The 15,265-nt window shown below is 33.9% G+C and overlaps 1 protein-coding gene across 1 annotated transcript; it reads left to right on the top strand.

Annotated features, from left to right (window-relative positions):
• The first annotated feature begins 1,332 nt into the window (after positions 1-1,332).
• Positions 1,333-14,334, top strand: LOC111885250 (uncharacterized). The gene is made up of 2 exons (XM_023881522.1): positions 1,333-1,764; positions 14,224-14,334. Exons 1-2 carry the CDS (start codon positions 1,333-1,335, stop codon positions 14,332-14,334), a joined length of 543 nt encoding a protein of 180 aa, XP_023737290.1.
• The last annotated feature ends 931 nt before the right edge of the window (positions 14,335-15,265 follow it).

The following is a 15,265-nucleotide window of genomic DNA, read 5'->3' as shown; positions in this document are numbered from 1 at the left end:
CACAGTTGGTATCAAAGCATTAGTTTAAGTAAACTAGGAATTTGTAGGATTTCTAGACTTAAACTTAGAATGCTAAACGATGATTGTGAGATGAGTGTCTGCTATATTTTAGACACGAGCACTAGCTTATTTTAAGAAAGATGCCTAAATTGCTTTTATGTGCTAAACGATTTTTGTGATAGCTATAAAGATTCCTTATATGTTATTATTTGATCGGATCTATGGTTTGTTGCCGACCCAATCTGGAAACTTTATGTGTTCAGATTTCTAAACGTTCGACTACGATATTAGATTTGGCATGTAACTTTTTGAACTAACAAGGAAGATTTAAATGTCTATCGTTAAAAAAAAGATCTAAATTCGCCTACTTTGGGGTATAGATCAACATGACGAGAACCTAAAGTGGATTCAGAAACACTATTGAGTGGCTTGTGATTGAGCATGCACCAGAAGTAGCAGCTGCTCCCGAACCAATAATAATGGCAGGAGTCCAAGAAATGATTAGGGCGATGATAGCTGAACAAAGAGAGGAGATTAGACAAATGTTGCATGATAATAGGGATGAACCTACTATACCCATCGTACAACCTGAACTATCAGATGAAGGAAACTATAGTCATAATGTTAGTTAAGCTGAGCCATGAGCGGGTAGAAGAAACCACCCCTATAGAGGAAATGATGGACGTAAGTGCAAGTACAAGGATTCCATGGCATCCAAACCACTGAGTCTTTCTGGAAGCCCAACGCTGGTGGAAGTCATCGATTGGATCTCCGAGATGGATATGATGTTTAAAAGTTGCGACTGCAACAACAAAAAAAAACCGCCCTCATGGTTACACTGTTAAAGTCAAGAATGTTGAGCTGGTGGAAGCTACTAGTTGATACCATGCCCAAGGGAGAAGCTAGAAAGATGTCTTGGGAAGAATTTTTGTGCAACTAAAAATGCAGTACTGCTCTGAGCTGGATCTACTGGAGATCAACAATGAATTTCAGACTCTAAAGAAGGGAAGAATGAGCGTCACCGAGTATGCTGCAATTTTTAAGGAGAAGATGAAGTTTGTTCCTTACCTAGTTCCAAATGAACTCCCCAAGGTCAACAAGTTTTCTACTGGACTGCGAGGGGACTTTGGAGGAGGAGTAGGAGGCGAAGCCAGACGATGCAAAAAGTGCAAAAAGAAGCACTCTGAAAGATGTAACGAGGATGCGACTTGTTACAAGTGTGTGAAGACTAGGCATTACACCAATGAGTGGACATCCAACAAGAGGGTGTGTTATGGATGTAACGAAGAAGGGCATATTGCTAAGGATTGCCCGAAGAAGAAGGAGGCGACAATGCCTAACATTCCATCAAGGCCAAAGGCAAGTGCATTCCAAATGACCCTAGAAGCAGCACGGGATGAAGAAGATGTCACTTCAAGTACCTTTCTTGTAAATGAATTGTCTGCCAATATATTGTTTGACTCTGGAGAAAATTACTCCTTTATATCGCACAAATTTGGTGGAGGACTAGCATTGCCTGTTAATAAACTTGATAATGCTCTACTTGTAGAAGTTGCCAATGGCAAATTCATAACTGTTAGCGATTGCATTAAAAACATCATCATCAACTTGAATGGGAATAAATTCCACGAGGATTTGTTGCCCATTAAGTTGAACAGTTTCGACATCGTGTTGGGAATGGATTGGCTTAGTACAAACGATGTCGAGATACTATGCAAGAAGAAGATGATGAGAGTAAATCCACCTAGAAGAGAGTCATTTATGGTATATAGGGACAAATGTGGAGTGAATTATGGAATCATTTCCCTGATGAAAGAAAGAAAGTGTTTGTCCAAAGGATGCACATTATACTTGGCATTTGTGATGGATACAAAGAAGGAGAAGAAGGAGATACAAAGAATACCCGTGTTGTGTGACTATCATGAAGTCTTTCCCGAAGCTCTTCCTACAATGCCCCCTGATAGACAAGTCGAGTTTCGAATAGACTTGTTGCTAGGATCAACACCAATAGCGAAAGCACCATACCGATTAGCAGCGACAGAGATGAAGGAGCTTATGATGCAACTTCAGGAGTTGTTGGACAATAGTTTCATTAGACCTAGTTCATCGCCCTGGGGAGCTCCAATGTTATTTCTAAAGAAGAAGGATGGAAGCATGAGGATATGCATAGACTATAGGGAGCTAAACAAGGCAATAGTGAACAACAAGTATTTGTTACTAAGGATTGACGACATGTTTGATCAGCTGCACGGTTTGGGCTATTTCTTAAAGATCGATCATAGGTCGGGATATCATTAGTTGAAGGTGTGAGAGCAAGATATTGAGAAGACTGCATTCAGAATGAGATACAGACACTATGAGTTCATGGTTATGTCCTTTGGACTAACCAATGCTCCAACAATATTTATGGATTTGATGAATAGGGTTTGTAAACCATTCCTCGATAAATTTGTAATAGTGATCAAAGATGACATTCTGATTTACTCAAAGAGCCAACAGAAGCATGACAAGCACCTACAAGAAGTATTGGAAGTCTTAAAGAAGGAGAAGTTTTATGCAAAGTTCTCCAAATGTGATTTCTGGATTCAAGAAGTCCGATTCTTAAGGCATGTGGTTAACCAAAAATGTATAATGGTTGACCCAACAAAGATTGAAGTTGTGACGAAATGGGAACGACCAAAAAGTCCCACTGAGATTCAAAGCTTTCTGGGATTAGTTGGATATTACCAAAGGTTTATCCAAGGTTTTGCTTTGATAGCTGCTCCATTGACAACTTTGACTCATAAGGGAGCTACGTATACATGGAGTGAGAAACACGAAGAAGCATTTGAGAAATTAAATTAGAAGTTTTATGAAGCACCGACTCTTTCTTTACTTGACGGGGTTGAATACTTCATAGACTATAGTGATGTATTTAGAGTTGGGTTATGTTGTGTTCTAACCATAGAGATCACTAACATATGCATCTCTACAATTGAAAGAGCACGAGAAGAACTACCCCAATCATGATCTAGAGTTGGTAGGGGTAGTGTTCACATTAAAGATATGGAGGCATTATCTTTATGGCACAAAGTGCAAACTCTTCACTGATCATAAAAGTCTTCTGTATCTCTTTGATAAAAAAAAGAATTGAATATGAGGCAACGAAGCTGGCTAGAGTTACTCAAGGATTACGACTGTGAGATACTTTACCACCTTGTTAAAGAAAATGTCGTAGCTAATTCTCTAAGTCGAAAAGTAAACTTGGAAAGAAAAAGGACAAGAGAATTAAGAATAAAAGTTGTCTCAATAATTGTGGAATGCATTAAGAAAACTCAGGAAAAAGCTTTGGAGAAAAATGACCTAAAGGAAGAACGTTTAGGCAAAACGTTGGTATTCGGTACAAATAATCAAGGATTGAAGATATTCCAATATACGATTTAGGTACCTAAGATGGGAGGAATGAGAAATCTTCTGATGGAAGAAGTTCATAAGACCATGTACTCGATTCATCCCGGCAGCACTAAGATGTATAGGGATCTGAAACCTTACTACTGGTGGCCGACGATGAAGCTCAATGCTGCAAAGTATGTGGCCTATTGTGTAACATGTGCGAGAGTTAAAGCACAACATCAGAAACTGTATGGGAGTTTAGAATCTTTACCTATACCCATGGGTAAATGGGAAGACATCACCATGGATTTTGTGACTAAACTACCCAGGACGAAGAGCATTCACGACATGATTTGGGTACTCGTGGATCGTTTCACAAAGAGTGCACACTTCATAGAATCCAATGAGAGATGGTCTATAAATAAGCTTGAAAATGCTTATGTGAAGGAGATAGTAAGACTTCACGATGTACCATTAACGATTGTATCAGATTGTGACAGTCATTTCACATCAAGATTTTGGAAGAGTCTACAAGAGGAAATAGGTACGAAGTTATGTTTAAGTACAGTTACCATCCACAGACTAATGGTCAGAACGAAAGAACAATTCATACATTGAAAGATATGTTAAGAGCATGTACCTTAGAATTTCAAGGTAAATGGGATGAGCATTTACCCATGGTAGAGTTTTCCTACAACAATAGTTACCATTCGAGCATTAAGATGGCACCTTATCAAGCTTTGTAGGGTCAAAAATGCCATACTTCGTCTTGTTGGCTTAAGGCCGAAGAAAAGCAGTTTATGGGCCCCAAAATAGTCCATCGGACTGCTGAAAAGTTAAAAGTGATTATAGAAAGGATGTTAGCAGCTCAAGATTGCCAAAAGATCTATGTTCACAAGAAGCGAAGACCGATGACATTCGAAGTTGGAGATTAGGTATTACTCAAAGTCTCGCCGTGGAAGGGAATTATACAGTTTGGAAAGAGAGGAAAGTTTAGTCCAAGATTTAATGGACTATTCAAGGTTTTTCAGAGGATTGGGAACCAAGCTTACAAGATGGAATTTCCAGAAGAACTAGATGATATTCATAACACTTTCCCTATGTATTATTTGAGGAAGTTTACGGGAGAAGTTCCCAATATAATTCCACTTTTGAAGTTAAGGATGGATGAAAATAAGAGGTTAATCGAATATCCCGAAGCAAGTGTTGACCGTAAGACAAAGAAGTTGCGACGCAAGATGGTCGACTTGGTGCTTATGCAATGGAAACATACGAATGGGCCGAACCTCACCTGGGAAACAGAGAGTGACATGATGAGTCACTATCCACATCTGTTTGATGATGCATGATTCTGGGATGGAATCATCCTAAGGAGGAGAGAATTGTAACGCTCGTGTTTCTTGGCTAAGCATTATAAAGATGTAATATTTAAGGTCAACAATTGTAACCTGTTTTGAAGTAATGAAGAAGAAGTATTTGAATATTATGTGATTTATGTACAATATACGTGCTTATAACGATGTAATAAAATAATAATAAAACCCAATATCTATGAAGAAAGTTGAAGTGGTCACAACAAGGATTTCGGGGATATAAGGAACTTTGAAATCCAACTTATAACGAAGAAGTTATGACCCGCCGAAGTTCTGCGACAAAACCGGCACGACGTTGTGTATCGAAAAAGTGAATTTTTGATAAAATACTTTTTAGCCTTAGTAACCTAAATGAAATTCGTAGTATACGTTAAACCGAGAACGTATATAAAAAGAACGTCCAAATCTGACTTCGTATGAGGAAGTTATGATGTTTCTAAGATTTTGCATAACAGTGCACAACCCGAAAATCGAATTTTAGATCGTTCGATTTCTAGCCAATACAATGTAGACGAGAATTGAAAATCTCATTAATAAGAACTCAATGATATAAAGACAGACAAAATGGAACGTCAAATGACAAACTTATGAATCTTTAACTGAATTTATCTCACTAAGTCTGTTAAAATATAACTTTAAAAATAAATTCAAAATTAGTCAACGAAGTCTAAATGAAAATTGTGGATTACTTCGCCACCTAAACATGGATATACAAAATGTCAAAAACAGAGCTCGTATGCGAAATTTAAGGAATTTAGAAGTTGAGAATAGGCTGACGCGAGGACTGACACGTTGCCGAATCCTGGCCCTTGCTTTCTCCCCACGGTCTTGCATGCAGAGATGAAAACTGTCCCTCATACATGCAACGTAGAACTTTGGACACCCTGCGTACTAAGTATGCCCAGCATACTCCAAAGGTACCCCCCGCGCACTCGCATCCTCCAGCCTATAAATAGGTGCGAAGCTCTCCCGTTTTCTTCACACCTCTCCCATTCTTTCTCTCAAAATTACTTCTCTTAAGCTCTCCCCTTCCCTAGTACTTCCCAAGTGCTAGAGGCGAGTCCCAGAGTGCTAGAATGCTCCAAGAAGAAGAGATGTCGAATCAGAAGTTTTGCCCCCGTAGAGTCCGACTCCTAGCCAAACCCCCTTGTAAGTAAGTTATGCTTACCCTACTTTAAGTATAGCTTATGTTTAAGTTCATTATCATTATTATGAAGTGCTATTAAAATACCTTTTAGCTGCTCGCAGTATGTGGAATTTGGTTTGAAGGGCCACATAGGGTTGTTGGATTTCAGAGTAGCTTAAATGCCAAAATGGTCCTGCCCTCCGGTATTTCTGTCTGGCCCTTGTCTGTACATAGTGGTTGAAAAGTATAGTTTAACACTTCTATACTACAAGAAAAACAATATTAACTAGACTAATAATTAGTCGCAGTGAATATTAGACTAAAATCTAGTGATAATGACACTAGGTTTCGTTGAAGGAAAATAAGATTGTTAGAAGCGAAATGTTGTCCGAGTTTGGAGTTATCACTTTAATAAGTGAGTGCATAGTTGTCACACCCCCGAACCAGACGGCGGAAACGTCCGAGGGCTCATGTGACTTAAATTGAATATCATCACAATGAATATACATGAATCATAACATAAACATCACCATGCATCAATATATTACAACTGACATTGTTCACATCAAGTAAATTGTTTTAACGTTACAAATCCATGCATAAATTGCTTGATAGTTTTCAAAAGCAAAACACACTAACATACTTGGTACTTATTCCTCAGCTTACCTGTTACCTGATAATACAAGTTCTTTTGAAAAATGGTCAACATATGGAATGTTGGTGAGTTCATAAGCACGTTTGATATGAAAATGTTTTGTGTAGTTTGAACGAAAACAACCCAGAAAATCCGATATTTTTTGAAAAGATCATTGTTTATAAAAAGGTGTGAAGATCCGTAAATATATGCATGATGATTTCAAAACATGTATAATTGAAAAACTTTGTATTAAACGTACAAGTGAAAATGTTGAACTTCCCCGGAAAACCCGATGTTTTCCAAAATAAAAATATCATATAACGGTTTGAATGGTTATCCATCACGTGAATGATTTTGAATTACCTTGATTACTTGATTTATAGTAGGTTTATTTATGTGAGTCGTTATAACCATGCATGATAATGACTAATTCGTCTGTCTTGGCACTCTGGTGAACGCCGAAATTGATCTTAAGATTTTGTCACCCTAGACTGACCGAGTCTAACTGTAGCGAACAGCTGAGGTGTGGCGGAGTCACCCCCGTATAGATCTATACACAAACTCTCGCACTCTTTCCAGGAGACTTTGATTATAACTACAGACTACGACCGGCACACGTTGGTGCCACATGTTATTACTCACTAAATCCCAATTGACTTTTATTACTATTGATTATCGACCTGCATTTGTTTACTTGGACCTTACTAGCAGTACTAATGGGCCACTAAGTCCCAATAGCACTTAAAAGCCATTGAGGGTCCCTTAAATATGAAATTGGGTCGTAGGAGGCCCAATAACATTTATTACTATTCCTTGGGCCCAAAATCATGTTAATGGATCACGAAGGCCCCAACAAGCATGATTGGACTTTCAAGCCCAAAGTTTGGATTGTTTACTTGTTTTTAAAAATTGTATAATTGTTGGAAGGTTTAATTGGACGATTGTTATTTTGGATTGGCACGAGGCCGCTCGGTTGTTGTTAACGATTCTTGGAATTATACATATATTCATCTTCAAGATTTGTAGTTTTGTATTTCTTTTTTTGACTCAAACATCTTGATAGTAAAAGAATTGATTTAAAATATTGGTTTGACTCATTTCAGCCCTTCTTTAATAAAGATGACAATTTTAGTCCCTTTTATAAAAAAAAAAAAAAAAAAAAAAAAAAAAAAAAAAAGACATTTCAAGCCCTTAAATCATTTTCTTGACACAATTGACCAATAGACTTACTCAATTGATATTTTTAGCTCAAATTTTATTCTTTAGCAGTTTCAGCCCTTCCAGAAAAGTGTTTTCGGTTAAAGCCCAAACTTTTGCAACTTTTACAATTTTGGCCTAAACTCCAAAAACTTTACATTTTTTATCGTTTTTGGTAAAGAAAAGCATTTTAACCCCTGAAATAATTTTTTTTACCTTTTTATCCCCTGTTTTGAGAAAATTTTCATTTTAGCCCTTTGAAAATCAGATTTTTCGCAACTTTGGGCTTAATGGGCCGAAAAGCCCAAAAATTGGCCCATTAAGCTAATATTTACATTTCAAGTCCTTTGAAGAGCATAATTTTCATAAAAACATTTATTTAACTGTTTTGACTCTTTTGACCCTCAAGAAAACCGTGAATGGCAACTTTTCACCCAACTTTTGTTTATTTGACAATTTAAGCCCCAAAATTTGTTTTATGTCATAATATGTCTATTTTAAATCTTAGAGGTTATATTTCTTGACTTGTTTAGTGTGGTATACCTTAGATCTTGTTTGTTTTCCTTCTTATTTCATAGATCTCGAGATTTCTTCTCTTTCTATTGCATATTTACCACATAGACACTTACAATCACACATACATGCATAAAATCATACATATCATACACATACACATAGATCTACACATTTTACTTGTATTCTCCCCCATAAAACTTGTAAAACCCGAAAAAGAGGGGTATGAACTCACCTTTGCTTGTTGTTTTCGATTTAGAAGGAAGAGATGAAGAAAATTTGGTCCTAGCAAGCCTTCTTGGAAGATCTCGAACTTAGAGGTTTCTAAGATGGTGATCATGAGTTTAAATGAGTTAAGAAGAGATTTTTGATAAAACAAAGAATCCAGATCATGGATCCAAGCATCAACTTACCTAAGATGATGATTTTTGTGGAATAACCTCCTTGGAATGCTTCTAATTCTAGAAAAATTGATGGAGAAAGTGAGAGTGTTTGAGTGAATTGTGTGTATGTCTTTCTCTTGGGTTCTCGGCCGAGAGTAGAAAGGAGAGGAGAAGAGAGAGTGTTGATAGGATGGTTGCTTGGAAATATGACATATTGCATGGAGAACCAAAATATAATAAGGAGGTGGCAAGTGGAAAGTCAACTCTCCCCCTTTATTTGTGTAGTTGGGCCGAGAAGAGGAGAAAAAGAAAAGAAATTGGGCCTTTTTGGTGCTTAAGTCCATTTTATGGCCCAATTAGGTGATTTTTGGCCCAATTGGTCTTGGGAGAGGGTTCACGACCCAAAATAAATCAAGGATTTTTATGGCTCATTAGGGCTAATTAGCTTAGTTATGGCCCAATAAGGTCCATTAGGGTATTTTATTTCATTATAGGCCCAATATGGCCCAAATTATTAAAATAAATGGAAGTGGGTCCAATTTGAGCCCATTTAAGAGTTCTACGCCCAAAATAGTCAAATTGGAAACTTATTGGCCCATTAGGCCCAATAAGGAAGTCCTAGTTTAAAATGGACTTAAACCAGGATTTCTAGGGTTTCCAATTCTTTGTTGACTATTTGATGTGCTTGTATAAAGTGTTGGATGGGTGTTTTGTTGTTATTGAATAAGCATCGTACATGTTTTCACATTTTTGGTTCACATTTGTTATCATTGTTGTTGTTACAAAGCATCAAAATTCCTAGTTGTGACAATATTTAGTTTCATCTGACACATATATATATATATATATATATATATATATATATATATATATATATATATATATAAAATATTTAATATAAATTACGTGCTATGTTGCATATTATTTGTATTTTTTATATCTATGTTGGATGAACAAAATATACATGTTTTATGTGATTTAAATTGTACTAGTTGTGAGACCCATGTATTACATGGATGAATTTAAAAAAAAAAAATTAAATATAAAGGTTAAAAAATTTGAGAACTTTGAATTTTTAAGAAAACAAGAAAAATAATAAATTATTATAATATAAATGTTTTTATCTTTTAAATTTAAACAAATAATTTAAATAAATAAAGAAAACTAATAAACTTTAATTTAGAAAATTTTGAAATTAAAAGGTAAGTTCATTAATGAAATTGATATCCAATTATTACTAGATTTATTACAATTATTATATTAAAACATTATGTGAAATTTAATAAAATTGAAAAACTAAGAACTTTGGATTTATAAGATCCATATATTATATGGATCTGATATGGATTAATAGAAAAAATTAAATGTAAAGGTCTAAATATCTAAAAACTTTGGATTTATAAGAAAATAAGAAAAATAATGAATTATTAAAAATGATTTTTTTATCCTTTAAATTTAAATAAATAAACAAAATAAACTAATGACTTTAATTTGGTTATTTTGAAATAAAGGTAAGTCCATTAATGAAATTGATATTTATATATTACTACTTATATTATATTTATTACATTAAAGAATTATGTGTAATTTATTAAAATAGAAAAACCCATAAAATGACATGTGGAAAAAAATAATTCAAAATAACCAAAAAATGACATTTGGCAAATTGAATGAGAGTGTGACATGTGGCAAAAAAATCTTCATTTATTAGAGTATATATGTAGTTTGTACCTATAATTATGATGAGCAAAGATGGGTAGATGATATAGATGATGAATAAATGATGAGAAGACTCGATGTTAAGATGATCCAATCATCTAGCGGAGTATAGATGACGACCACGAACTAATCTAGACAGTCTAGTGGAACGATGGCAGACTCGCAACCTGTAGGTGTTTTTGAACTGAGTGTTCACCAGATGTACTCCATCCCCCTCATAATTTCCTTTTTTTACATATATTGATGAGGAATACCCAACACAATGTTGTCACCCAGATGAAAAATCATTAGGCTAGGTCCCTTAATTTAGATGCTTTATTGACAAAAAGTGAGGAGAACGGGAACGGGTAACCGGGTTGATTGATTGATGAAATTAATAAACTTAATTATTGTGGGTTGAAAACCTTATGTGCTCACCAGGCTCCCAAGCCTGACCCACTCAGTTTCTTGCATTACATGTAGTGGCAAGAGAGCACATGAATGTTGATCCGGTGAGAGATTTATGGATAATAGGTGATTAGAATAGTAAATGTTGTAAGGTTTGTACTATTTCTGTTGATGCTTATGTATTGTATTGATAATGACATCCCAGTGTTTTTAATATAATAAAAACTCATTCCTTCCGGAATGCTTTGATAATTTACTTATAATATTTTTAGGAACAAATTATGTGACATATTTTTTCATAAGTATACTCTGATTTTCAAATAAAGTATAAACAAATCGGTATTTTATGGCTGTGAAAATGGGGATGTCACACTCAAATACTTGTCACGTTTGTCTACATGCGGATATGCATTTCTGGATTAGAAAGAAACATTTTTTGTGTCTTGCATCTTGCTTCCACTGGAAATATGAAAAACGGTATTCCAAATCGCCAACAACACGTAAAAATAACTCCTTCCCCATTCGAAACCGTTGTCGAAACTTTGCAGCGCACACAACGTCATCTGCAAAACAGTCTTCTGTAAGATGCTTGTGTCCGGCTACACAATTTCTCCGCAACTGCGGCTTTCTTGTTTTAGGCTGTAAACGTGAACTTTAACCTTGTCGGTGTTGAAAATACGCCACAATTTTTGCTATGACGAAACCGCCGGCTACACAATTTCTCCAAAACTGCGGCTTTCTTGTTTTAGGTTGTAAACGTGAACTTTAGCCTTGTCGGTTTTGAAAATACGCCACAATTTTTGCTATGACGAAACCGAAAAATAATGTCTCTTTTTGAACCGTCGAATCGAAGGATGAAGATGACGACATTGTGTTAAGTGGTTTTATTGAAAGAATATGTAGAAAAATACTAAGTTGGTTAGGTTTGATATTTATAGGGTGAAAAAGAGATTTTTTTATTAAAAAATAAAAATCAAAATCGAATTAGCCGTTGAACAAAGAATATATATATATATATATATATATATATATATATATATATATATATATATATATATATATATATATATATATATATATATATATATATATATATATATATATATATATATATATATAATCTATTTCCGACGGTTAAAAGAAAAAAAAATGGCCCAATTACAGCGAGAGAGGAGGTGGGGAAGCCTCCCTCACTCAGCTCCCGCAGCCGGCTTCCTGCATTCTTGGTATTGTGTTCCAAGGTGTGGATAAGCTTTCCGCTCGTTCTTCCGGTTGTATACCCTTGAGTCTTAGTATTTTGAATATCATTGTCACCAGTCAAATTATCGAGTAACAATTACACAAATAGCGAGTATAATCCGCAAACTGGATGATCATTTTGGGGATAAATGAAGTAAATAGTCAAGCAGTTGAGATTTTATTAGTCATTTTATTGAATAGCTCTATCTAATTGGCATACCTTCATTTCCAAATTTTATTCTTTTCTTTCCTTTCCGTATATGCCAATTCCTTCACTCTTTGCACCATTCATAACCTATCGCTCTTATGGTGACAGGCAAGAAAGGGGGAAGCTGAAAATATGAGTTTACAGAAAAAGGGGGAAAAACACCTTTATCTCCTTCCATTTGAAGGTGTCCGTTCACCATTCTTTATCATAGGAAAGGACATAAGTCCATGAAATAAGACAAACACCCACATGCACGAACAAACCTGCATGCATGAAAGCTACGGCTCTCAAAAGTAATGTGTTGTGATGAAATTTTGTCAATAATTCATCCGCTTGTAGTATCGAAAGCGATCCATCATCTTTTGTTTATGTAAAAGTTTCCAAAATATTGATCACATCCGCATTACGCCATTACTCCATCCATGTTCTTTCACCTTCCAATCAAATCCTCACAATTATTTCAATTATTATATATTTATTACTGCTAGCATAATTTTATTATGACCACGTCCTATTTGTCTTTTCACTGAAAACAAAACATTATTCTTATAAAATACATACAAACGTCCAATTATGAGGGGTTTGACTTATTTAGCAGCTAGTAAATATGGTCGGATTACAAGGAAAATCTATGTAATTTTAAAAGTCGATCGATTGTTTTTTTATACAAAAGCGATATGGATGAAAACTCCGATGACGTTACATGATCATTAGGATGTTATTAGTTAGCGTTTTTATATGATAATAGAATAATATGCCTAACAATCATTGTGATGCAAGTAATGGATAGCGATAGATGTCGATGCACTATTACATCCAATTTCGGTTTCCTACAAGAGGAAATTGAAAAACATGTTTCGATTACATAAAGTAAAACACTATTTCACAATATTAATCATGTTCGCAGAATGTAGCTATAATATGATAAAGTAGGATTTAGATAATGACAATTAAGGAGAATTAAAAAAGCCTCAGTAGCATTTAGATAATTTCTCTTTAAGTATTGGGCCTATTCAAATCAAGTTGTTAGAAAGGTATTGAAATAAACGATATCCGTAAATCATCCTTTTCACATTTTCAAAAGTCTTTACATTAGTTGTTGAAATACTCGTGTTTTAAGGGTGTGTTTAATGTTTTGACAACTCTTACTTCACTCTCGCATGAGGTCATATTATTTTTTCTTTCACCCCGATAATAAATAGAAATTATCAATTTTCACTATCTCTCATCCCCTATTTTTTTTAATATTCAAATATATATAAATAATATATCAATATTTTATTTTATTTAAAACTATATATATATATATATATATATATATATATATATATATATATATATATATATATATATATATATAAACTAGGTGTGAGACCCGTATGTTATACGGGTTCGATAAAACAAAAAATTAAATATGAAAGTTTAAACAAAAATTTATTTAAATTTAAAATTAAAAATTTGAATTTAAAAGGAAACATATTAAATATTATATGAGTAGTAATATTATAATTTATTGGTTATTTTCAAGTAAGGTAATTATTATTTGAGGTGTAAATATGATGTGTTAATTAAGAAAAGATAAAAAAAAATAAGAAAATGACAAATAGAAAAAATATTTATTCAAAAATACCAAAAAATGACATGTGTCCAAGTTAATGAGAGAGTGACATGTGGCAAAATTATTTTCATTTATTAGATAGGATACCACAGAGTCTTTGGTCTAATATTAAAGTATTTTAAAATGTGTTCCTCCCTTAAGGGGCTGAGAGTTCAACTCCCGTCGTGACATAAAAGTAGCTAGGAGTATAACTTAAATGGTGTTTGTGTTAAACGATTGTAACATTTTTCAGGTCCTCGGCATTCTCTCATTCTCCAATGATTTAAATGAGAACACAAATGTATTCTTTTTCTGATCGTGGGTCTTGATCAATGTATTTAAAGCACATCGGGTATGAAAAAGGTTATGTTTTATATTGTCTTTAATTGATTAAGGTTTTCAAAAAATAGACAATTATTAAATGAAATTTCCATTTTTTGGAAGAACAATCTAATAATTGCTTGATTTACAGGTTGCAGTTCTAGTAGTTGTCATGATTCCTTCTATGGTAGCAGTTGTGATGAATTGGAACACCCAACAAGAAAGAAACATCAACATTTTTGTAGAGAGCATTACCCATTGATCCCTCTATACAATCCATGTTGCTAATAAGTGGTTGATTTGTGGTAAGTTTATGTTTCTAGCATCAGGTATGCATCTTGATTTTTATTATTGCTAATATATGTGATAAAATTAAAGGGATTGAATCCGAATGGTATATTCTGTTAGATTTTTAATCCTTCTTTTATGATTGGCATGTAATTTCTATGCGTTATGATTCCTTATTACTTAAAATTAATACTATGAATAATTATCTATAATTGTTTAGAGGAAAGCTACAAAAAAACAACAATGAAAATAAAGGTTTAGGAGCTTTTGGTCCTTCTTAAGATTGAGGTATAGGCTTAGGTAAATTTTCTCATTTACTATTGTATACTATTTACCATATTCAAAGGACCTTCTTCCAATTATTTGAGTAGCTTAAGTTGAATTTTTGACAAATGCAGATCATTCGTGATGAGGATACATACAAGATTCTATGTGTGTATGGGATACATTGCATGAAAAAGACACCTTAAGTCGGATTGTGTACTATACATGATATAATTAAAAATACCCACAGGTATTCCAATCTATGAGATGTCACCTTATCCTTATATTCTTCTATATGAATTAAGGCATGCTACTTTTACTTCTTTTAAAAAAAATTAATTTTCAATGTTAATATCACAAGATATTTAACAAAAAAAAATTTGTATTACACGAATGCATAAACCAAGTTATGGTGTAGGATAAAAGACATTGAATTAACATTCTACTTTCAATGTTCACTTTTGTTCTTTATACTTTACTCATGAGATAAAATTCTACTTTCAAAGTGCAATGCCTTAATAAGAAAAAATAAGATAAAAATAGAAATAGAAATGAACATTAGTTTTAAAAATAGAAATAAAGTTATAGCATCTGTAACATCCGGATTTCTAGGTATGGTAATTTGAGTATTTATTTTTGAG

This window comes from Lactuca sativa, chromosome 4 (genome assembly GCF_002870075.4).
Source record: "Lactuca sativa cultivar Salinas chromosome 4, Lsat_Salinas_v11, whole genome shotgun sequence".
In the NCBI taxonomy this organism is placed as follows: Eukaryota; Viridiplantae; Streptophyta; class Magnoliopsida; order Asterales; family Asteraceae; genus Lactuca; species Lactuca sativa.
This window is presented reverse-complemented; position numbering and strand designations above follow the sequence as displayed.